The sequence below is a fragment of the Erigeron canadensis genome, chromosome 7 (genome assembly GCF_010389155.1).
Source record: "Erigeron canadensis isolate Cc75 chromosome 7, C_canadensis_v1, whole genome shotgun sequence".
NCBI classification, from domain to species: Eukaryota; Viridiplantae; Streptophyta; class Magnoliopsida; order Asterales; family Asteraceae; genus Erigeron; species Erigeron canadensis.
In genome coordinates, this window is record NC_057767.1 from 33,194,120 (window position 1) to 33,217,361 (window position 23,242).

Genomic DNA, 23,242 nt, shown 5'->3' on the forward strand with positions numbered 1-23,242 from the left:
CATTCTCCAAAATCCCAATTCTTTTTTCCTCTGTCTTGTCTAGTTTCCCATACATCACCATGCTTTACTTACCCCTATGGCTATATAACTAAATTACTCTATCCATTGTCACATCACTATCTCCCACATCTCTCCCTCTCCACATGTATATTTGTGTTCAAAATTTTGAAACAAGATTAAGATTAACATAATTAATTATCTAATGTATAATTACTTTTTTAATAGCAAAGTTTAAGTATTTTTAACAACTCAAACTAACAAAAAATTAGTATAATGATAGTATAAATTAAGGAACTAAAAGTACAAATCTAAGAAACATAAGACTTATTATACAAACCGTCTCATCGAACTCCATCTTTTAAACTATTTTAAGATACATAAAAATATCAGGGTTCGATTAAGCAAAAATGATGCTTATTGTGATATAACAAATTTCTATTTTGTCAAATTTATTTTGTATAGAAATTTGTTTTCTATTTGATACCTTTTATTTTCTCCCTTCCGAGTCCATTGAGTTACTTGACAAGGTTCAACCGTTCATGCATAATAACATTGTAATACCAAAGTCTACGAATGTAGTTTTTTACAATATATAAAAAGGGTTAGCGGCGCAACTTGCTGTCCGTTTGCCTTCTAATTTTATGTAGATCAGATTGATCAGTATGACATATTTGTATTTGTTAATGCGTATTTAATAAAAATTAACATTATTATTAAAAAGAATTTATATTTAACTTGCGTTTTTGCCGAAATTGCAAAATGCAAGTTACATTTTCGCAACTATGTGATGCATATAACGTAATAAACAAAATGTGTTTTTCAACACAAAAACCAAATTATTTTTTGACACCAAAACTGATATTTATGATGCACAAACATGAATCAGTAATGTAAAATTTTGTTATATATTTTTAACACATTTTCATCCAATAATACATTTTTAATTTATGATGCACAAACATGAATTAAATGTTTTTTTTTTTACAATAACCTACTTTACAAGTAATAAATACGTTTGAAATAATTACCTTCCTAGATGGTTTCAAATAACACAACTTTTTATTTTTAATAAGTTTCTAAAATACCGAAAGCATTAAATTTTAAAAATACTCGATCTCAACGATCTTCTAGTACTATAATCGTATGTATGTATCATCACTATCAATACACATATATACATTGCCTGTCATATTTCTCCCTCTCTCTACATTTTACTGTTTTTTCATCTTCTTTCTTGAGCCACTCTGTTGTCTCTTTACCTTCACTCTCCACAAAAAAAATAATACACACTTTTTCACACACCATTTCTCCATCTCTCAAAAACCCCACAAACTGGCCTAGTTTCTTTTCACATTTCACACAAACAAAAAAAATTTAAATTTTAAAAATGAGTAAAGAAAAGCTTGTAGTGGAAGTGTTGGGGGCCCATAATTTGATGCCAAAAGATGGAGAAGGTTCATCATCAGCATTTGTTGAAGTTGAGTTTGAAGGTCAAAGACAAAGAACACAAGTCAAATACAAAGATTTAAACCCTGTTTGGAATGAAAAACTTGTGTTTCATGTTAATGATGTTTCTGATCTTCCTTATAGGACTATTGAAGTCAATGTTTTTAATGAAAAAAAGTCAAACAATAGTAGGAATTTCTTGGGCAAGGTTAGAGTTTGTGGTACTAGTATTGCATGTGAAGGACAAGATGATGTCATTCCACAGCTTCACACACTTGATAAAAGATCTTTGTTTTCACACGTGCGAGGTGAGATTACTTTTAAATTGTATTTGTCTTCTAAAGAACATGCTAAAAATGTTGATAATAATGGTGGTGGTGGTAATGGGATGGTGAATAATTCTAGTGATGTGGTTTCTAAAAAAGGAAAGAAATTTCAACAAAAAAGTACTAGTACTACTAGTATTCAAAGCCACCACCAGCAAATGGGTGGTCAAGAAAACAAGAAAATGATACATGTAACTGATATGAAAAAACATGGTAATGGTACTGGTGGTGGTGGACACCCTGGGTCAAACCAGGGAGACCTTAAGCCAGTTGTGATGACTTCTATCCCGGGCCCTGGTGGGCCCGGGATGAATGTAGGTGGAGGGCGGATGGGGATGTTTTCGGGTGTGGTTAATGATTATTCTTTGAAAGAAACAAGCCCCCATTTAGGTGGGGGCTTGTTGAACAAGGACAAGACTAGTTCAACTTATGATTTAGTGGAGCAAATGCAGTATTTATATATAAGAGTGGTGAAAGGGAGGGATATTCCGGTTATGGGTGGTGGTGAAATTGTGGCAGAGGTTAAGTTAGGTAACTATAGAGGGATAACAAAAAGAGTTGGTTTGAATAATGGTGAATGGGATCAAGTATTTGCATTCTCTAAAGATACTATACAATCATCAATGGTAGAGATTTTTGTGAAAGAAAGAGATAAAGATGATTACTTGGGTCGGGTTTGGTTTGATTTGAATGAAGTGCCAAAAAGAGTGCCACCGGATAGTCAATTAGCACCACAATGGTATAGGATGGATGATAAAAGAGGTGAGAGGGCTAAAGGGGGTGAAGTTATGGTGGCTATATGGTTTGGGACTCAAGCAGATGAGGCTTTTTCTGAGGCGTGGCATTCCAAGGCTGCAAATGTGCATTTGGATGGGCTTGGGTCGATTCAATCTAAGGTATATCTATCTCCTAAACTTTGGTATTTGAGGGTTTCTGTTATTGAAGCACAAGATGTTGTTACGAGTGATAAAGGGACTTCTGTGATGAGGTATCCTGAGCTTAATGTTAAGGTACAAGTAGGAAACCAGGTTTTGAAAACTCGGGTGGCTCCGGCTATGGCAAACCGTAGTCTTTCAAACCCGTTTTGGAATGAGGATTTGATGTTTGTGGTGGCTGAGCCTTTTGAGGATTATGTGATGTTGTCTGTGGAGGATAGGATTGGGCCGAACCGTGAGGAGGTTGTGGGCCGGGTTATGTTGCCTGTTGGTAGTATAAACAGGAGGTTGGATTCAAAAGAAGTGGCTTCTAGGTGGTATAATCTTGATGGGCGTTCTAGTAACCCGAATGATTCAATGTCGGTTGTGAGGTTTGCTTCTAGAATACATATTCGGGCCACACTTGATGGCGGGTATCATGTGCTTGATGAAGCTACAATGTATAGTAGTGATGTTAGGCCTACAGCCAAACAGCTATGGAAACCTCATATTGGTGTTCTTGAGGTGGGGATTTTGGGGGCTTCTAATCTTATGCCTATGAAGATTAAAGAAGGTAAGGGTGGAACAACCGATTCTTATTGTGTGGCTAAATATGGGCAGAAATGGGTCAGGACTCGTACAGTTGTGGATAGTTTGGGTCCAAAATGGAATGAGCAGTATACTTGGGAAGTGTTTGATCCTTGCACAGTCATCACAATCGGGGTTTTTGATAATTCACGGGTTGATAAGAACACTGCTGGGGCTGGTGGAGCTGGTGCCCGTGACTCCCGGATAGGAAAAGTCCGGATCCGGCTGTCTACACTCGAGTCAGATCGGGTTTACACTCATGCATATCCACTGTTGATGTTGCATCCTTCTGGTGTGAAGAAAATGGGCGAGCTTCATTTGGCTGTAAGATTCTCTTGTGCTAACATGCCCAATATGCTTCACATGTACACAATGCCTTTACTACCTAAAATGCACTATGTTCAACCCTTGTCCGTGATCCAGTTAGACAGCTTGAGGTACCAGGCTATGAATGTCGTGGCGTCTCGGCTCGGCCGGGCTGAGCCGTCTCTTGGAAGGGAGGTTGTAGAGTACATGCTTGATCACGATTCTCATATGTGGAGTATGAGGAAGAGCAAAGCTAATTTCATCCGGCTCACTAACGTGTTATCTTGGCTCGTGGTCATCAACAAGGTTATTGATGCTATGCGAAACTGGCACATGCCAGTTTACTCGAGCATGTTCGTGCTCACTTTCATTACCATGGTACTGATGCCAGAGCTTATTATCCCATCTATACTGTTGGGATTTGCGGTTATGGGACTATGGAGATACCGTTCACGCCCTCGTTACCCGCCTCACATGGATATCCGTCTCTCCTATGCGGAAGGTGTTCACCCTGACGAGTTGGATGAAGAATTTGACTCATTCCCGACTAGTAGAAGCGCTGACATTGTGAGGATCAGGTACGATAGGCTGAGGAGTGTGGCAGGGAGGATTCAGACAGTGGTTGGTGACATGGCAACTCAAGGTGAAAGATTCCAAGCATTGCTCAGCTGGAGAGACCCGAGGGCCTCGTTCTTGTTTGTGGTGATCTGTTTCTTGGCTGCTTTTGGGTTTTACTTGGTGCCTATCAGGTGGGTGGTAGCGGTTTGGGGCTTGTATTTTTTAAGGCCACCAAGGTTCAGGAACAAGTTGCCGTCAAGTGCTGCCAGTTTCTTCAAAAGGCTGCCTACTATGGCAGATAGTATGTTGTAGATGTTTTATATTTTCGGGGTTTATTGGGCTTAATAGTTTTTAGAGGGTTCTTAGAAAACTAGCAAACTATTGCGATATTTTGTGTTGTTAGTATTGTAATGACCAGCAGCAGCCTTAGTCAGCTATTAGTTAAGGGTAATTCAAGACAATTTCCAAACTGGGAAATGTTTTTATTTATTGCCATTGTTTATTTACATCTTTGAATGAATGCGGTATAAATTAAAATTAACAATGAATTGCAATGGATACAAGATATCTGAGTCGGACACGACAAGGAAAGGCTACCTTAATGCGAAAAAGGAGTTAAACGAGGATCTGTTAGCCGTGGAAGACCAGCACGAGCGCCTAAGGCTCGACAAGAAATAGCTGCCTGCGTTTGTTTATGCAGAAAAACCATCAATTAGAAAACATATTCTTTCGCTTAGGCTTAATTTATATTAAGCCTGCCTTAAAAAGTTAGACATCTTATTTCTTAAAAAGTTTGATTTTGCCTACATGTATCTGATGATTAAACTTTTTACATTTAGATCAAACTTGAAGCCTTGAAGGTAGTGTTTGCCACCAATTGATTTTGGACAAAATCAGGTTTTTGAAATAATAGTCAAACAAACCAACATATCCAGAAGAATAAAAGGTAAATGTTAATCTCATGGCCTCAACCAGATTTTAAATATTTGCATGACCTTGTTATTCCACAATTAATCCCAAACCCTGACATCTTCCCAAAACAAGGTAAGATAAATTTGATAAGATATGTATAAATTTGTCCAACTAAAAGCATGAATGTACAGGAAATACTAACCACTTGAGCTGCAAAAGGCAACATCTGCTCCGGTGTTTTGTTGGTGCAAATGGCTACAAATTACATGTACAACACGACTTGTCAATTCCAGTCAGTTGCTCGGGGACACTTATAAATTAGCTTTATGTCCCATCTTTTAGGTCCTTCATTCCATTATTTAATTCTAACTTTTGACCTTTACAAATTTAAACTCTCATACTTTATCCAGTCACATTTTATATAAACCTTGTGGCATATCTAGCTTTTATATAGATTTTTTGGAACATGGAATCAGACCTTTTTCGGATAGGGAGATCGTACTAAGATGAGCATCTTATTTATTAAATTTACATCTTAAATGCTTAATATGGGTAAATGAGTCCAACATTACTTAAAATTTACCAAGGTACAATGTCATGGTGATATGATACAATAAGGGTCTCACTATCCATATTTTCAAGTCCTGGATTTGTTAAAACTTGACCAAGGGAGTGATACTTTAAGCAATTAGCCTAAAGAAAAACAAGAATTCATATATATAAATGCAATAGTTAATAGATTCACTTCTACTAGTTAGTCATCGACCTTGAAATGCTTCACACCTATTTAAATTCTCTTGAAATTTCGTAGAGGCGATACAAATACAAAAATGGGGTCGAAAATAACATGTTCTAATCCCACATGTGGTTATCATAAGAATCGATCTTATGATAACAGTTAAGATTTATTATGACTTTATGAGCTCTTATCCCGTCATGGTTTAAGGGATTTAGGTATTCAATCTTAACAGATAGGATGCCTAGACTTAAACTAAAGAAAATGACTATGTCTTCAAATGATTAGAATAATTTCGAAATTGAGAACGGAAGTATTTAGTGAAATTAATTTAAAATTTAATAGTTTGTGACCATAATAGTGCCGGCCTATTACGATCATAAACTATGACATTTTAAATTTAGGTCACTAAATATGGAAGTGATCAACTATAGGAGTTTAAAGTATTGGAAGTTTGAATTTAATTGCTATTGATATTATATTACATCACTTGAAGTAAATTTGACTAGCATTGAAAAATCGAGTTTGGTGTCATTAGGCCATGAATTTATGCAGTTGAGTAATCTATGATAAGATTATCTATATTTAGATCAATATAATATATGAGGTTAATTATTTGTATTATAGATGTTGTAGATGGACTCATATCGTGTAAAATTTTATTATATTGTTATTAATTGTATTGTATGTATGCTTAAATTGATGTATACAAACAACAAGTATAATAGGTATGCGGTATGTCTTTCAACTTGTACCTTCCTGGTTTTTATTTTTTATTTTTTAATGGCTGTACCTTCCTGAGTTCCTTGTTATGTAGAGAGATTATTGCGATATAATGTAGTAATGAACCGGTTATAAATATGTACCATATAGGACCGCTCCTATAAATGCGTCTCCTGCGCCTGTTGTATCCACGAGTTCTGATTGTGGTATTTTCTCGGCTGTGCCAATAAATATCTTTCCATATATGCTCCCAACTCCTTTCGCCTGCAACCTTGTAACGTCCTGGAGGACAAAATAGAATAGTAATTTTATTGTAAGCATTAAATTGTATTATGTGCCATGTTTTCAGAAAATGGTTACAAAAGTTATGGACTTTTTTTGATATCATCTTTGAGATTTGCAGTGAAATTCAGATAGCATATTGTGTAATAAGGTAACCAATTTTGGTTAAAGTTCTAGGTAACCAACTTTCTTTAGGCGGGTCGAATTATTAAAGTTTCAGAATCTCGAATCAAGGTAGTCTGCTACAGGAGGCTGCTTTCTAAACACCATGTTAGCGTATTGTTAAAGTTTAATCCACAAAGAATGATGTTATTGCATTGAATGTACACAATAAATAGTACAATAACTGAATAAAGAATGTAGCTTATACTTTCAATCGGGCATATAACTTAAAACACGAAAATACCGATGAAAAGCATGTTGGGCCAGTTGTGGTACTGTCAGATTTGTGCTTCAATTGCTCTACCAAATTATCTACATCCATTTCCTTAGCTTGAGAATTCTCTGGTCGAAATGAAGTTAATATCAGACGCTGTGCCATGAAGGTTAGTATGCTACCAGATACTATATAAGGAATTGTATACGCACCAGCCACGCTTCTCTCAAGCATTATACAGCCATCTGCACCTAATGTTACAATCACAAACTTGACCTTAGGTAACCTCAACAGCATGGACACAAGTGCACTCGGAACAGATGGAGCTCCAGTCCACGTCTGTCAGTTAAATACGACAGTTAAGCCTATTATTGAACTTCATAGATGTTGCCATTTCAATAATGATCAACACTTATTGGCAGGGCAATTTGCAAAAACGATAACCAGCTTTGATCAAAATTCTGGATTCAGAAGACTACCTAAAAAACTCAGACAGCAGAACAGTTTACTTTGAATCGAGTTTTTTTAGTTGGTAATCATAAACCAAAGCTTATTAAAGGATTTTTGTTGCACAAAAAAAGTTGGTTAACTAAGATAGAAAATTGAGCTATAGCTCCTTATTAGCATTATACTAAAAGTAAACTGATACTTGACTACAGAAAAATAAGGATCATAATGTTACGCAACATTAGCAGATAGGACAAAGAATAAAACTTTCTTTTTTCTGGTAAACATAGAAATGAAGTTGCAACATGAAAACATCATCAGCTAACCTGAGGAAATTTTGCTGAGCAAACAACGTAATCTGATAAATTTATAAGATCATCCAGTCCTTCTCTTGGCCTTTCAGCATCAATCAGAATAGGTATTTTCTTGCTAATTGCCTGCACTGGTAAAATTGAACAGGGATGGTTCATTTCCATCTAATAACTATTGGTAGCTGTATATTGCAAGATGAAGGACGACTGTTGGACTACATTATGCCCATCAATTGAATATGAAAAAAATAAACTAAATCACCTTAATTATATTCTGGCAGACAGAAAGTTACAAGCTAAACAAGACTAAAAAGATCATCGATTGCCTAATGTTTACCTTATGTGCAACAACCAGAGCAGTTTCAGGCAATCGTACATCAAAATAAACAAGCTTTACTCCATCCAGCGCAGTCAATAAAGTTGATTCGGATATGTCATCGGGTAACATTAGAGGTGAGCCTGGAGTATGAATACAAGTTCGGGTTTTCCTGGAAACATTACAACTCTTCCATAAGCACAATTACACAATTATGTAATGCGGGCTTGGTTGCAACTCAAGTGTTAAATACAGTTTATGAAGATATATAATACAAATTGCTAAACTTTACAATTCAGAATTAAGATGCATAACAATGGTTTGCAGTTAGCCAAATTAGTCAATTGAATAGTCAAACCGACAGTATTTCATAGAAGTAATAAAGTGCATAGAAAGGGAGCGAGACATGAAGAGATGCTTACGTTTGATTGTCCACAATCACGTAGGTAAACGGTGAATTTCCCTCTTCAGATACCTGTAACCAGGCACAAAAAAAAATGAGAGAAAGAATTCATAATTCGATTTGCATGCTTAGATTATCAACAAACATAACATTGACAGAAACTTATCAGTTATAACGAAGACAAGTCATCTCTACGAAAAGTGCAGTGCTACATATTCTGTAAGTTCGATAGTTTACCAGTTGACCACATAAAAACCATTGGCAATTAGTTGTTACTCATTTTAGGTGACAAAGATTTAGCCTATTTTGGGCATTTTTTTGATATTTTTGCAGAAAGATGCATCTTTTGAGACTTTTGACTCGAGTCTTTGATACGAACATCTTGTCTCAAGCCAGAATGAGTTTGCCACTCAAGCTTTCAGTCCAAGGCTAGTCAACCGATGTTCAAATGACTTAAGTTCGTCAATGTGATTATAGTGTTGAAAGCTAGTACTAAATAAATGTGTAGTACCGCAAAATAAGATACATCTACACCATCATCCTTTAGTTCCTCCAATATTCCTCTGCCTTGAGCATCATTGGCAACCTGAAAACAACATAAGAGAATATCAAAAACTCTTCAGGCTAACATAAAAGGTCACATTCATTCAAATACACACAAACGAGAAGAGACGCATTTATCAATAGGCTTTCACCTCGGTCGCCTTCTACCTCTGCTTAACCTTTTATCTTTAAGTTTTCAGTTAAAGCTTACTACTAGCTATATACGCTATACAACCACAACTTAAATATGTGCCCATTTAGTCCAGTCTTAACATCAATTCATTATCATATTGCATAATGTACCTTGGAAATTAACCTTGCGTTTAATCCTAAACGAGCTGCGCAAGTTAGAGCATTTCCTGCATTCCCCCCTCCTTGAACCTATAACAAATACACAGCACGCAAAAGGCAATCAATAAACCTCTACAACACGATATGCAAAATCATAAGGTCGTATTCCTTATCATCTTTGACATCCAAAAAAATTTAACTACAACGACGATTACCTCCAAGTTAGTGGTTCGAATCTTATCATCTGGATTAGGAAAGGCAGCCACAGTAGCCAAGAGATCCACTCCCACACCACCAAATCCAAGCTATATATGTTGTTAACACCAAAACATATTAATCACATCATTTTATTACATATGTCATCTTTCAAGCCATAAGACAGAAACATACATAAATACTTCAAACGATTCAATATTAAAATACATAGAAATATATATATATATATATATATATGCATACCACAATTGGACTTTCAAGCTGATTCACTGTCACCGAACAAGACCTTTTTAATCTGGACCGATTCACACTGAAATAACATATACAATTTAATACTAGTTCTTACAATTCTCGACCTTATTATGGTTTGCGTTTGAATTGATCTGTCACTATATATATGCATGCATTCGAGAACCATAAAAAGGTCAAGAATTATACGGAAACTCTAAATACTAACTAACCAATACAATATATGGTAATTAACGTGCTAACATTGCGTAATTAACTAATTATGCTAAAAAAAACTACAAGTACTAAATTACGTGTTATTTTACATGTGATTAAGTTCATTAATACGTGAATATTAAACGTAGGCCCAAATGAAAAAAAAAAAAAAAAAAACCTTAAAAGAAAGACGCAAACCACAAAATAAACTTTATTTTATTCACATGTGATTGAATTCCTTCACATATATAGAAGAAGAATAATTACTCCGATCCGAAATCATTCACATGTGAAATAATATATCAATTATATTATATTTCAACACTTTATATATGTGAATGAACCTAATCACAAACGTAATTATCGCAGTCCTCGGACTTTGGATTAAAAAAATAAATAAAAAGTTGAGTGACAAGGAAGTTTTACCTAGAGGAGATACGTGGTGAAGTCGAGAAAAAGGTTGGGAGAATGGAACTGAGGGTATAGAATGTGGCTAGCATTTTTTTAAGCAAGTGGCGCGTGAGGCGGACACTGCGGATGTGTTCCGGTGAACGTAACTGATGATCGATTTTTGTTTGAGATGGTTGGATTTTGGATAATGGAAGTGGATTGCATGACAAAGTTGTGACCGTTTATTCTGTTTACTGTGAGGCCCACGCCGACCATATATATATATATATATATATGAGTTTCACACATTTTATTCACCATTTCGATTTAACCTTTGATATGTTCATTTATGGATTAATTTTAAGCCTACTTTATTCAAAAGAGTGATAATTTATAAGAGTTAATTGAATAGTTAGTTTCTAGTTTATCTTATCAAATATAAGAAAGAAAGTAGCTGCAGCCTTCTTGGGGTTTTAGGCCTTAATATCACGACAGTGTACGGAGAAAGTTAAGGTGTAAACGTTACTTTTATTTAGGTAGAGAGACTACTTCTAAGTTCAACCTAATTAGAGCACCAGGTATGGTTGCAGGACGCAGAACCACAGACGTCATCTCAACGCCACATCAGTTTTTACCATATCATCAGTTTGAGCCGTTATGGATGCAAAACGACGCAGAACGCAGGATACACAATTTTTTTTTAATATTTACTTCTATAAGGGTGGGGGGAGAGCTTCCTCACTCCTCCCCTCCCCTCCCCGATTTTTCTTCTCCTCTCCTCCCCTCCCCTTTTGCTAGGGTTCATGATTACGAAAATATAAATATATGTATGTGTTATTTGTGTGTGTGTTTAGTGAGTTCAAAGAGGAAAAAAAGGAGGAACAAATCGGCAGAAAGAAAAGAAAGAAAAGAAAGAAGAAAGAAAGAAGAAAGAAAGAAAGAAGAAAGAGAGAGAAGAAAGAGACGTTGCAGGTGGGTCCCTTTTTTTTTTTTTTTAAGCTGCAACGGTCAAATCGAGCGGCACTCAAACCGGCACCGTGGTGCCCAAAGTGCTCCCCTCCCTACCGGTACCGGTAGGTCGGGATGGTGTTCACACCGGAACTGGTCCGGTACCGGTCCCATGCCTAACCACTCCGTCCTCCCTAATAATATAAACTTTAACTATTGTTTATTCAATAATAAAAACAAGAGTAAGTTACACTTTTCGTCCCTGAAGTTGACACGTTTTTCACTTTTCGTCCCTTAAGTGACAAAATTACAATTTTGACCTTAAAGTTGGCAGATTTTTTCAATAATCGTCCCTCGCCAAACGTCATTAAGTTTCAGCCGTTAAGTCGGACACGTGCAACACACGTGAGAGACTGAAACTGCAAAAAATGACAAGTTCAGGAACGAAAACTGAAATTTACTTTTTTGTTGTCATCATCTTCATCTTCTCCGGCTGACTTTCGTTCGAAAATTCACCGGAAAACTTAAAATGCCGATATCTCACTCGTTTCTTCGAATTAGACCACAAAACCACCACCAAACTTCTCAAAATTAATTTCCGCACGAATCCTAACCAAAAGATTTCATATTCAACACTTGTCGGAAAACTCAAAATACCCATAACATGGATTTTGAGCAATATTTCTGTAAGATTTAGCTTGTTTCAAGAATGCAATAATTATGTTTTCGCAAATAAGTCCATGTTGGATTAGGTGTACGTGCTTATCACTAAGACACCAATGGTGTGCCTCATTTATTATTCCATAAGCTCTGCACCAAAAAGAAAAGTACAAAATGGGGAGAGACCTTCATGTGGGTTCGGTTTTTGTCAATGAGGCAAAGACATAAGATCGAAAAATTACAAATATATATAAAAGGGAGCAAAGAGGGACGAAAGGACCAGGAGGCCTAACGAGCCCCGACAACTCAATTATTTTAGATCAAAAATTCCGATTATCGTCACCTGATTTTTAGTTTATGTAATAGAAGTTCAAAGCAATTTACAGTTCGTCATTCGGTTGATTATAGCTCTTGTTCTATACTTTGTATAGAAACTTTAAATCCGTTGTTCGTAAAATCCTTATGTCGAAATCTCATTCTGAAAGTTGTTACAAGTTTACTATTATTTTACAAAAATAATAGTAAAATATACATATGATCGACCTGCATACATGTGATCATAACGTTATTCGTGCACATGTGATCATAAATTCATGTCTCCAAAAATTGCATAATGGATGATAATTCATGTTTCTACATAATTGTAAAATCTAAAATTTCATCTAAGCAATTCAAAACAATCAAAAAACAATTATCATGTAAATAATAATTAATGATTAAGTTTGATTTAAAAAGTTCTTACCTTTTTAGAGGTTCTTAAAATAACTTTTCACTATACATATATATATATATTAAAAGAGTAGGTCTTAGCCTTCTAAAGCCTTCTTCCAACCTAAAGTTAGATTTAAACATTGTCATATAAGATTTTATCCAAGTAATATCTCTATATTTTTTTTGACAATATTAAATGTAATATTAATAATATCAAATCTGATCCATTTAAATAAAAACTATATAAAAGACCGTGAATGGAAAAAAATGTTTATTTACATTAGGAATATTTATGGAAAATATTTAATATTATTATGTTTTATTTTAATCTAAAGAGACTTCACCATCCTTCATTCGTAAATATTGCCTATGATTATGAATATTTTCATATTTTGTTAAAAACAATTTTATATATGTTTTTATGTTTTACATAGCCCTGCACTTCATACCCCCATATATGCATTACTATTATTGAGCTTCATAGTAATCCTTTTTTAGTGTAAACCGCTTAATTAATCTGAGGGCTTTGATTTCTATACAATTTATAAAAATATGAAAACATACATGGATGTGATCGTTGTGTTTCTTTTCATGGTTGTGAAATCTTTTACATAAAACGATGAGTGAGAGTTACTAATCAATACGATTTTGAAAGAATATAGTAAGACATATTAGGTCTTCTCTTTATTATGGTTGCTATCTATTTTATTTAAAAGTATGTTATAATCAACTTTTTTTAATCTATGTAGCAGATCATAAATTCAATGTATCTTGTTTCATATTTTTGTTGATCGGTGTTCTACTTTTGTTGCTAACACGTAATATGTAAATGTAATGACTAATGAATGAGATGGTTGTATAAATTAATGCAAAACACTCTTTAATCTGGATTATTTTCTCTATTTTTAACGATATTTTAAACATCCAATACGATATTTATATAACCGCACATCGTGTGGGTAAAAGACCTAATATATTATATATTATATATATAGAGCTATCTCAAAGTGCTTGGGTGGCGGTCTCTTAGCCCGTCATGTCAGCATTTTTCTATGTGTCGTCACCGTATTAATCCAAGTGACACGTTAGCTTCCACATAAGGATTACGTGGCGTACATTAGCATCTATGTTTGTATATAAGCAAATTTAAAATGTAACATAAAAATGCACTAGCTGGGAATTGAACCTGTTACATGCCAGGTACTCTTGCCAATTAGACTAAAGCCCAATTGATGACTTTTTTCCTTATATAAGTAATGTTAACTGTAAATTATTTAGTTTACTAATTCAAACAGATGGTTCGTAATAATATATATACATATATACACTAAACTATAAAGATATGTGATATCAATAAAAAACAATTAAACATTCTTTTTCCGTTATGCATATACTTATATTTATTTGTTTATTTATTTATATTTATTATTTTAAAAAGTTAACAATAAAGAATATCTAGCTTTTGAAAAAATCAATTATTAAATTAGACGACACAAGATATATTTTAACAAAACTTTTAAATCTTAAATCTTTGTGTTTCGAAACGGTATATTTATATTGTTTTATTACAGGTGATTCAAATGAAAGCCTTTTAAACATGTCATTTTGAAGAGTCAAACCATGACTTGAGGTAAAACCAGGAAAGACTCTAACTAATTAATCTAGCCTTCATTATTGTCAATACTCTAACCATTTACAAAATACGAACACTACAAATAAGAATGTATTACAACTTTTCATGTAAACTATGTATTTAAATTGCTATAATAATTTTAATTTCATTAGATTTATAGGAAATAATAGTATTTTAATGTTTACCCTTAGACCATGGTTTTTTTTTAATGACAAACTATCTTATTCTTAGTTCTGAATTATAACGAATGTCTATGATTGAAACACAAGACTTACGATGTACCTCGAATAGTTACTAAGACCTTATCAATGTGCAACCAACTTTATTGGCTTTTAGAATTTTTTTTTTTTGTTATTTGCATCAAATCATTTATATATTTTTGATAAATTTAAGTGACTATCACAAAAATGATAAATTTTATCACGTAAACTTAATTTTTTTTAATCGTGTATATTGTAGATTTGTTGTTATAATTGATAATAATAAATTCATTGCTTTTTTAATATATAAAGTAGTGTATATATATATATATCCATTTTCCATAGCCATATATTTATAAATAATTAGTTCATGCGTTGCATGTATATGTATAATCATGTTGGGTATATATAGATAATTATGTTTCTTTTTACTCAAGTTCTATTAGTGGTGAAGTTACAATTTTAGGTCTCGGGTGACCGAATAGTTAACAAGATCCTAACAAGTGTATAAAAGTAAACTTAAATTGAGTTAGGGTAAGCCTATGAGATTCTAAATATATGCTTTAGTGGGAGGTTAATTAGATTTGAATTACACTAATATATAGAAATAGTATTTAAAATAGAATTTTATATACATTTTAGGGTTGCTACAACCACCTTTGGCCTCTGTGTCGCTTTGTCAGTGAGTTATATGATTGTTTTTGTTGTATATAATTTACGAAAAATCAGTGAGAAATAAAATAGATCGGGGGCAACGCCTGGGTATAACCTAGTAAAAAATAGGGCTAAGTACGTCGGAATGCAATCAACTAATCATGAAAAGTTATTGTGTGCACAAACTCTAGGCCGGCTTTATTATTCAGGAAACTTGTTCAAGAGTCCCAAAGTAAACAAAAGTTACCGGGTAAGAAGTTAGTCGGTCACCACTTTCATGTTGACTGCTTACGTGACATGCACACAATAACTTTTTGGGATTAGTTTATGCACACAATAAAAATAATATATACAAACAGAGATGATTGCTTGAATCTCACAGATCAAGTGGTGGCCGGAAAAATGATGATCGCCGGAAAATTGATAGTTACCCAGATGCTATTTTGTTAACAAATCATCACCATAATCAAGAAATTAAGATAGATACATAGATGCGGAAAGCAAATATTTTAGATCTGATTTAAAAATGGCTTTTTCAAACAAAACATATACTCATATCAATCATATCCTGACATACTTGTTCTTTAACTCATATCCTGTCCTTTGCCTTAATCTTGATTTCGTTTCTCATTTGCTACCACCGCCTCAAACTTTTTTTTTTTTTTTTTCTGTAATCTGTAATCTGTATATGTATCTATACGATTATTTGTATGTATAGAATAGTATAGATTTTGTTGGGAAAATAAGAGAAGATTCAGATTTCTTCAATATGTTGATGATTCTTTGCTTTTTCTTCGAGTGGGTTTCCGGCATCGACGTCAGAGATGGGATCTCAAAGCACATCATGGCGGGATGGTATGGACAGTGGGTGAGGTGCTCAGTTTGGTGGCCGTGATGGTGGTTCCTGGCGGTGGGTGAATGAAGGGTGATGGTGATGGTCGAGATGTTGTAGGACGGGGGTGTTGGTTTGTTCGGTAGGGCTGTAGGGGTGATTGGCTGGATTGTGGAGGAGTTGTCACAAACGGAAGTGAAAAAGCAAATACGTATATATATCAAATTAAAATAAACAAGTTTAATTTGAAGTAACTGGTCCCACATGACCATAATCCCATATTATATTCACAATAAACATAATTTCAAGTTTCACTGAATACAATAAAGCCAACTTAGAGTTCGTGTACACAATAACTTTTCATGATTAGTTGATTCATTATGGAACACTTAGCCCTAAAGAATAAGCCATAAACAATGCTCAAACATAAGCTAAGATATTGTGTTGACTTGTTCTAGAAAATTCTGGTAATTTACAAATGAGATAAATCCTCTTATTTATCTATACTATATTATAAAGCAAATCTCTCTGTTTACATTTTAAGTTTCAACATTTATTTTCTCAAAATGCCTATATATCAATTATATATTTACCTAACACATTTTTTCTTTCCTCAAATCTCAACCAATCATTTTTTTTCTTTCTCTCCATAAATCATTTATTCTTCCAATTTATTCAAAATCTTTTATCTCAAAAACCGTACATCGATAAATTATAAAAATTATATGGTTGTTTTTAAAACTTCATGCTCTTTCATTAGAGATGTCATTCGATATACTTTCGACAAATTTTTAAATTCGAGAGCGGATCCCATACGGCTAAGGTATTTGGCTATCACAATCTATGAGCTATCAACCCCACCATTTCACCGCCGCAACGTACGGGTACTTTCTCTCATACATATGTAAAAATCAATCCAACGGCCTAAAACAAAAGCTTCAAGATCGAAATGGGGACATAAATATATAAAATCAATCCAACGGATTAAAAAGTTAGCCATACCTAACATGATAAAATCATAAGCGCTTCTCACTCTTTCTTTCACGACGTTCACCATTTTTCCGACAATTATTTGGTTACCACCATCTCCATTGATTGTGAGCTATTCAATTTCCAAACACAACAAACAATTAAACAACACCACCCTCCAACATCAAATCTCTACCAAAAAATCGTGGGTCTCAACGAAAAACCCAAATAGATTTATGGGTTTCATGAATATTGGTAATGTATGATTATTTTTTTATATACAATCCCACGGCTATAAAGATTTTTTAGTGTGCTTTTTGTTTTCTAGTTGAAATAGAAAATATATATATAATAAATGGGGAAAATGAAGATGGGGTTGTCTCACACCAAAGTTGGGTAAAAAACCTCTCACGTCTTGTTTTTTTATTCTATAAAATTCATGGGGGCTCCATCATTTATTAATCATACAAAAAATACTAAAATATATTATGTGAGAGGTTTTTCACTTAAGTTCATAGTTGCCAAACTCGTATGAGTCACGAGTCAACTCGTGCGAGTCGAGTCAAAACAAAGGGTAAACGAGACGACTTGATGACATGACTCGCTTTACTCCAGACTCGTAACATGACTCGTAACATGACTCGTAACACGAGTCACTAGATATTTTTTTTTAGTTTTTGTTTTTAAATTTATTTTTTTAACATAACTCTATTATATGCTTTTAAATTTGATTTGATTTTTAATAGTATCTTCTATTTTTAACTTAATACGTTAACACATTACAATATGTTTACAATAAATACTTGCACATAATTATAAAAATACCATATTTTCAAATATCCTGACTCTTACGATTCAAGTCACGTTTCGAGTCGCGAGTCGAAAAATCCAATTTCGAGTCGAGTCAAGATTTACGAGTCAACAACTATGACTAAGTTAGGTGTGTGACAACCTCACACTCACTTTTCTCATAATATATATGTGTACGATGCCGAGCTCGGCATTCAATTGCCTCACGCCGAACCCCGAATGCAGAATCAATCAGACGGTATGGAGAGGTGTCGGCGCCGCATGTCCAGCTAGGATTCGGGGTCGCCATAAAGCCCCCATACCCCATGTTCTTAATGGTAGAAAAAGACCTACGGCCTTTACATGGGATAAGAACTAAATTTCTAACCTCTGTCTCTAGGCGTCAGGATATATACCGCTGGTTCAAACCACGTTGCTTATCTTATCAAATATGTGATTTCCTATTTATAAATACAAGATTATTTCACTTAAATAGTAAATATGATTGGAATGACTAGTCAAAACTCTTTAAATTATACCTAAAGTATAAATTTTCACATAGTTATATATAAAGATAAAGATATTAGTTTTAATACCCGTATGATTTACGATATCTATATAGATTGTATCATAAAGAAATTCGAATATGCCTTATACATAATTTGTGAGTATGAAATAAATTATGGTTAAAGTAAATCGATGATCGAAACTAAGTTATAGTAAACAGTAATGATAAATATAATATATATTTAGTTAAAGTTTTGGATTTACCTTAAATTTTTAAAATCACATCAAAATCGAAACTTGTAAGCATAGAGGATGACGATAAATAGCCTAGTGATTTCGAATCATAAACTCAATTTTTTGAAGTCTTTATGTTATTAACTTATTATAAATAATAGGTATTAAATAATTGAAAAGGAAAAAGAATGAGAAAATGATTAATCAAATAAGGTTATAATGTGTTTTTATTTATAAGCTAAGAATTAGAGTTTAATTCTAAGTCTAATAAGGAAATTGAATCTATATATAATTTAAAAAAATCTAAGTTAATAAAATAAATAAATTAAAAGGACACGTGTCGATCAATGATTACGCCACGTGTCGTTTTAAGAACATCTTAATCCTGTTTTAGTTTATTGGTAGATAACTTATTAACCTAAAGCTAAAAATTAAATAGAAGGAAAAAAATAGAGAAAAAATTAGGAAGAAAAGAAAAAAAAATAATAACAAAGACAAAAGAAACACACAGTTAGCACTTGTATTTTACGAAGAGAGATACGATAACTTGGAAAGATTGGGTGTAGTTTTAATTTGATGTAAAGTTTTGTACATAATCATCGGAACCGCCTTGTAATTTGCAAGGGGTTGTTTTATATGAATAAAAGTGTATTTTTTAAAAAAAAATAACAATGTATTTAGAAACAAAAAACACAGCCTTAAATTAAACCGATAAAATTTTGCATGCTAACAGAACACTATGCTTCTTGGGTCATTGCGAATCTAAAGCCAACCATACCAAAACTTAATTCCAAACATATCATTTGTCTGTATTTACAACTTTGTGAATCACATGTTATTAGGAAGGAGATCAAGTCCCTACATACTAAAAAGAAAAAGAAAATATGTAAAATGTGGATTAAAAAATCTATAATAAAATAAGGTTGTGGTGTAGAAAATGCATAAAATCACCATCAAAAAGAGCATGAGGCCCAAAGCTCCATTATATGCATGGAACGTCTTATCCAACTAGGTGTAGAGTCAAAATAGATTAGAGGCAGAGCTATTTTCACAACTCAAATAATAACATGGATTTGTCGTGAATATTTCGCGCCAAAAGAAGTTCAAGAACAGCTACACAAGCATATAGCTAAACCCGGCGAGTACAAATAACCAACGTGCAAAATTAGTAGCTAGAGGGCTAGGAAGGTGTTTCACGCTTTAAAACTAGCCTAGCTTTCTATAAGAGTTTTTATCCCAAAGTTCATCAAATTCATAAAAATAAATAAATTTATATTGGGATTTACAAATCGAGCAACTATTTTTTTTTTTTTAAACGACAAGATGAATTTTTATTTCACATGCTAGCAAGGTGTTGGGAAATCGAACAATTATCTATGAAGCTATATATATCACAAAGGAGGATAAAAGCAAACACCGTAAATTTAAAATCATCTAATGCCAATAATCAACATTGTACGTAGGACCCGGGGTACCCATTTATTTTTATTTTTATACGGCCCACGTATCTATAAATACAAATAGAACAGATGCATGTAAACAACATGTCAACATATCTGAAACAAAAACAAATATTTGACTTCTAGTAGTCAAAACTCGTTCAATATTTTCATAATGATCATCTTCCTCATTGTCTTTCTCATATTCATCATCACGTTCTTGCTCATTACTTATAGGTGCTTTAGTACTGAACCCCGAAAACCACTTCCTCCCGGCCCAAAACTACAATTACCTTATATCGGGAGCTTAATCCCCATGCTACGAAACAAGCCCACATTCCGATGGATACATAGGATGATGGATGAAATGAACACCAACATCCTATGCATTCGCCTAGGAAACGTCCATGTTATAGCCGTGAGTGACCCGAAGATAGCTTGCGAGTTCTTGAAGGATAAAGATGAGATTTTCTCGTCAAGACCGGATTGCATGTCCAGTTATCTAACAAGTGGTGGCTATTTGACCACTGTTCTTGTTCCAATGAGTGATCATTGGAAGAAGATGAGAAAACTTCTAGCCATGGACATTCTTTCGGTGGCTAAACATAAGTGGCTTCAAAACAAACGAGATCGAGAATCCGATCATGTACTTAGGTATATATATATGTATATATAGATAATGTGTCATGGATTACTTGTTTCTCTTGTTAATAATTGGCAGTGTTTGATTACTTCATAATTAATTTACTTAGTTATAAAAGTAATGATTATTACTATGATACTAAGTATATATCCATAATTATTAATTATATGCAAGAGGAATTACATGCTTTCATATTTATCAACTTGCTATCTAAAGGTGTATTACATCACGCGTGCAGGTATATTTACAACCAATGTCATAATAACATTGCAGCCACCAATGGGGTTGTGAACATACGGACCGTGGTGCAACAGTACTCAAGCAACGTCATAAGAAGTATCATCTTCGGGAGTAGGTATTTCGGTAAAGGGAGTGCAGATGGTGGACCCGGTGAAGAAGAGATTGAGCATGTTGGTTCACTTTTAACGATTCTTAATTACCTTTATGCCTTTAGTGTGACGGATTACTTCCCATGGCTGAGATGGATTACTGATTTTGATGGACATGAAAAAATCATGAGGGATGCAATTCGTACTGCAAGGAAGTATCAAGATTATTTGGTTGATGAAAGGATACAACAATGGAAAGATGGAATCAGGACAAAAGAAGATGACTTGCTTGATGTTTTCATCAACAATCAAAATACTTGTCTATCTGCCGATCAAATAAAATCTCAACTCCTTGTAAGATAAAAGCAAGTACTATTTGCGTCTTAATTAACTATATATAAGAGTTAATTACAAAAATCGTCCTTGTCGTGATACCCAGCTTGAATGTTACATCCCTAACTTTCAAAACTTACAGTTTTAGTCCAAAAAACTTTGTTCCGTCAATAGTTTTAGTCCTGACATAAAAGTCTGTTTAAAACCAGGTCACAGTTTTCGTCCCGAATGTGGATCGTTACTTGCATCTTTCATCCTTAATTTTCAAAAATTACATTTTTGATCCAAAATCCAAAATCCCAAATAAAAATTAAACACAAAGTCATTTGGATTTCTAATGCATAACATATATCACAAAAACAATCTCAAATCCAATATCAAACACAAATCTAATCCAAAATTAATAACAATAAATCAAATGAAAGTTAAATTCAAATGTTATCATTTTCATATCAATACATGATCTGTATACAAACATTATATATAATTATATATATATATATATATATATATATTAGATCTATTCTTTATATATAAATAAAAAATATTAATCACCTAAAATCCAAGATAATAATAAAAATAAAAAAAGGTAAATTGGAAAATCGAACATCCATAAATTGTGTATGAGCTTTAACGTTAGGGTGTCTGGCGGTGGTTGTAGATGTAGATAAGAAAACCTCATCATCTTTCAGGTATTAGGTTTTTTGTAGATGTTTCTTTTCATATAGATTGAGAATAAAACTTTTACCAATACTGTAATTTGTGAAAGTGAGGGATGAAAGTTCCAAGTAACGATCCACAACAGGGACGATTTTTGAAATTAACTCTAGGTATTATCAAGGCAATTTACGAGATCACTCATCACGTGCGAATTACGTGACCTGGTTTTAAATGGACATTTATAGCCAGGACTAAAACTGTTGACAGAGCAAAGTTTTTTGGACTAAAAATGTAATTTTTGAACGTTAGGCATGAAACCTGCAAGCTGGTTACGACGGCAAGGACGATTTCTGTAATTAACTCTAACTATAAAAGTGTAAGGAGATACATTTTTTATGAACTCCCGATTTATTTTTGTGTGTTACAGGAACTGGTGTTAGCAACATTTGATAATCCATCAAATGCGATTGAATGGGCAATGGCAGAAATGTTGAACCAACCTAGAATTTTCGACAAAGCAATCCAAGAGCTTGATTATGTTGTAGGAAAAGATAGATTGGTGCAAGAATCCGATATACCTAAACTTAATTATATCAAAGCATGTGTCAAGGAAGCTTTTCGTTTGCACCCTGTTGCACCTTTCAATCTCCCTCATGTGTCATTGGAAGAAACCACTATTGCGGGATATGTTATACCAAAGGGTAGCCATGTGATACTAAGCCGTATTGGGCTAGGACGAAACCCTAAGGTTTGGGATGACCCATTAACTTTTAAGCCAGATCGTCATATGAATGGTGGCAGCGAAGTGGTGTTAACAGACCATAATCTTTACATGTTATCATTTAGCACGGGTAGACGTGGATGCCCCGGGATGTTGTTGGGCTCCACAATAACTATAATGCTACTAGCTAGACTTGTACAAGGGTTCACTTGGAATATGCCACTCAAAGATTCACATGTTGATATGAAGGAAAACTTCCGAGATTTAGCAAAAGCTAAGCCATTGATGGCCTTAGCTAAGCCTCGTCTGCCGCACCATCTTTATTGTTAGCGTTATAGTATTAGTGATGTATTCATCATTTAAATGGAAATGTATAAATTGTATTCAATAGTATAAGTGATTTGTAAGATTTTGCCCACAACTTTCAATGCATATTGAAAATCTTTCTCCTA

General features: G+C 33.8%; 3 protein-coding genes across 4 annotated transcripts; 2 read left to right on the plus strand and 1 right to left on the minus strand.

Annotated features, from left to right (window-relative positions):
- The first annotated feature begins 1,387 nt into the window (after positions 1 to 1,387).
- LOC122606955 (FT-interacting protein 7) lies at positions 1,388 to 4,614 on the plus strand. The gene is made up of 2 exons (XM_043779858.1): positions 1,388 to 1,985; positions 2,031 to 4,614. Exons 1-2 carry the CDS (start codon positions 1,388 to 1,390, stop codon positions 4,448 to 4,450), a joined length of 3,018 nt encoding a protein of 1,005 aa, XP_043635793.1. The 3' UTR covers positions 4,451 to 4,614.
- LOC122606956 (sulfofructose kinase-like) lies at positions 4,600 to 10,752 on the minus strand. Of its 2 annotated transcripts, XM_043779859.1 has the most exons (13): positions 10,565 to 10,751; positions 9,938 to 10,004; positions 9,694 to 9,783; positions 9,491 to 9,568; positions 9,156 to 9,230; positions 8,664 to 8,716; positions 8,263 to 8,413; positions 7,941 to 8,051; positions 7,380 to 7,506; positions 7,198 to 7,295; positions 6,653 to 6,791; positions 5,253 to 5,305; positions 4,600 to 4,820 (listed from the first exon to the last, which is right to left on the minus strand). In XM_043779859.1, the coding sequence occupies exons 1-13, from the start codon at positions 10,636 to 10,638 to the stop codon at positions 4,737 to 4,739; spliced, it is 1,200 nt and encodes a 399-aa protein (XP_043635794.1). In that variant the 5' UTR covers positions 10,639 to 10,751; the 3' UTR covers positions 4,600 to 4,736. The 2 variants fall into 2 exon arrangements, with proteins under 2 accessions (XP_043635794.1, XP_043635795.1); XM_043779860.1 differs by lacking the exon at positions 4,600 to 4,820 and having other exon boundaries at positions 5,254 to 5,316; positions 10,565 to 10,752.
- Positions 10,753 to 20,220: 9,468 nt separating this feature from the next.
- On the plus strand, positions 20,221 to 23,242 carry LOC122607655 (valine N-monooxygenase 1-like). Its single transcript, XM_043780674.1, has 3 exons — positions 20,221 to 20,758; positions 20,986 to 21,430; positions 22,497 to 23,242. Exons 1-3 carry the CDS (start codon positions 20,280 to 20,282, stop codon positions 23,118 to 23,120), a joined length of 1,548 nt encoding a protein of 515 aa, XP_043636609.1. The 5' UTR covers positions 20,221 to 20,279; the 3' UTR covers positions 23,121 to 23,242.

Bases quoted from the DNA above. Each gene is read 5' to 3' on its own strand.
- LOC122607655 (XM_043780674.1), top strand. From the start codon at position 20,280: ATGATCATCTTCCTCATTGTCTTTCTCATATTCATCATCACGTTCTTG. The intron at 20,759-20,985 runs GTATATATATAT...TCACGCGTGCAG, and splicing joins GAATCCGATCATGTACTTAG to GTATATTTACAACCAATGTC. The intron at 21,431-22,496 runs GTAAGATAAAAG...TGTGTGTTACAG, and splicing joins AAATAAAATCTCAACTCCTT to GAACTGGTGTTAGCAACATT.
- LOC122606956 (XM_043779859.1), bottom strand. From the start codon at position 10,638: ATGCTAGCCACATTCTATACCCTCAGTTCCATTCTCCCAACCTTTTTC. The intron at 8,717-9,155 runs GTACTACACATT...GCCTGGTTACAG, and splicing joins TAGATGTATCTTATTTTGCG to GTATCTGAAGAGGGAAATTC. The intron at 8,414-8,663 runs GTAAGCATCTCT...TAATGTTTCCAG, and splicing joins GTGATTGTGGACAATCAAAC to GAAAACCCGAACTTGTATTC.
- LOC122606955 (XM_043779858.1), top strand. From the start codon at position 1,388: ATGAGTAAAGAAAAGCTTGTAGTGGAAGTGTTGGGGGCCCATAATTTG. The intron at 1,986-2,030 runs GTAATGGTACTG...CAAACCAGGGAG, and splicing joins AACTGATATGAAAAAACATG to ACCTTAAGCCAGTTGTGATG.